The 600-nt window shown below is 70.5% G+C and overlaps 1 protein-coding gene across 1 annotated transcript in view; it reads left to right on the forward strand.

The window, feature by feature from the left end:
- Positions 1 to 594, forward strand: part of ERI3 (ERI1 exoribonuclease family member 3) — a 144,685-nt gene extending 144,091 nt beyond the window's left edge. The window contains exon 7 of the mRNA XM_006015794.3: positions 444 to 594. Coding sequence (XP_006015856.1) covers positions 444 to 526 — 83 coding nt within the window. The 3' untranslated portion in view covers positions 527 to 594. The remainder of the gene's footprint in view (positions 1 to 443) is intronic.
- Positions 595 to 600: the final 6 nt, after the last annotated feature.

The raw sequence follows: 600 nt of genomic DNA on the forward strand, positions 1-600 counted from the left end.
GGTGTGGGCGGCTCCGGGCACGGCCTGGGGGCCCGGGTGCTTGCGGAGCACCGCGACCTGCCCCCCGGCTGCCTCGGGCCCTGCAAGACCCTCCAGCCAGGACCCTGCGCGTTGGTGCCGGCAGGAGCATTGGCACGGCCCAGTCCCGTCCCCAGCCGGGGCTGCAGCACCGAGCGTTTCGGGGGGAGTTAAAAGCCCTGACACGTGGGGCAGAAAGGGGGTGGGGGGCACCCAGCACAGCCCAGAAGCCTGGGAAACCCCCACAGACGAGCACAGCCATCGTTGCACCCCGCTCATCCCCACCAGCGCCCGTCCAGCCTCGAACCCCTGCAGTGCTGGAGACGCCCCCCTTCCCCGGCGTGCTCCCGCGTGCTCCCGGCGTCGTGTCCTCCCGCGCAGCCTGGGCCGTGCTAACCTGCCCCTTTCTCTCTCTCTGCCCCTAGACGACTGCAAGAACATCGCCAACATCATGAAGACGCTGGCCCACAGAGGCTTCATCTTCAAGCAGACGTCCAAGCCCTTTTGATCCCCGGGCCGGCCGGACAGGGCTGCACGCGGCCGCCCCAGCAGGACGGGCCTGAGCGGCCGCACGGCCACCGA

The sequence above is a fragment of the Alligator sinensis genome, unplaced genomic scaffold (assembly GCF_000455745.1).
Source record: "Alligator sinensis unplaced genomic scaffold, ASM45574v1 scaffold781_1, whole genome shotgun sequence".
In the NCBI taxonomy this organism is placed as follows: Eukaryota; Metazoa; Chordata; order Crocodylia; family Alligatoridae; genus Alligator; species Alligator sinensis.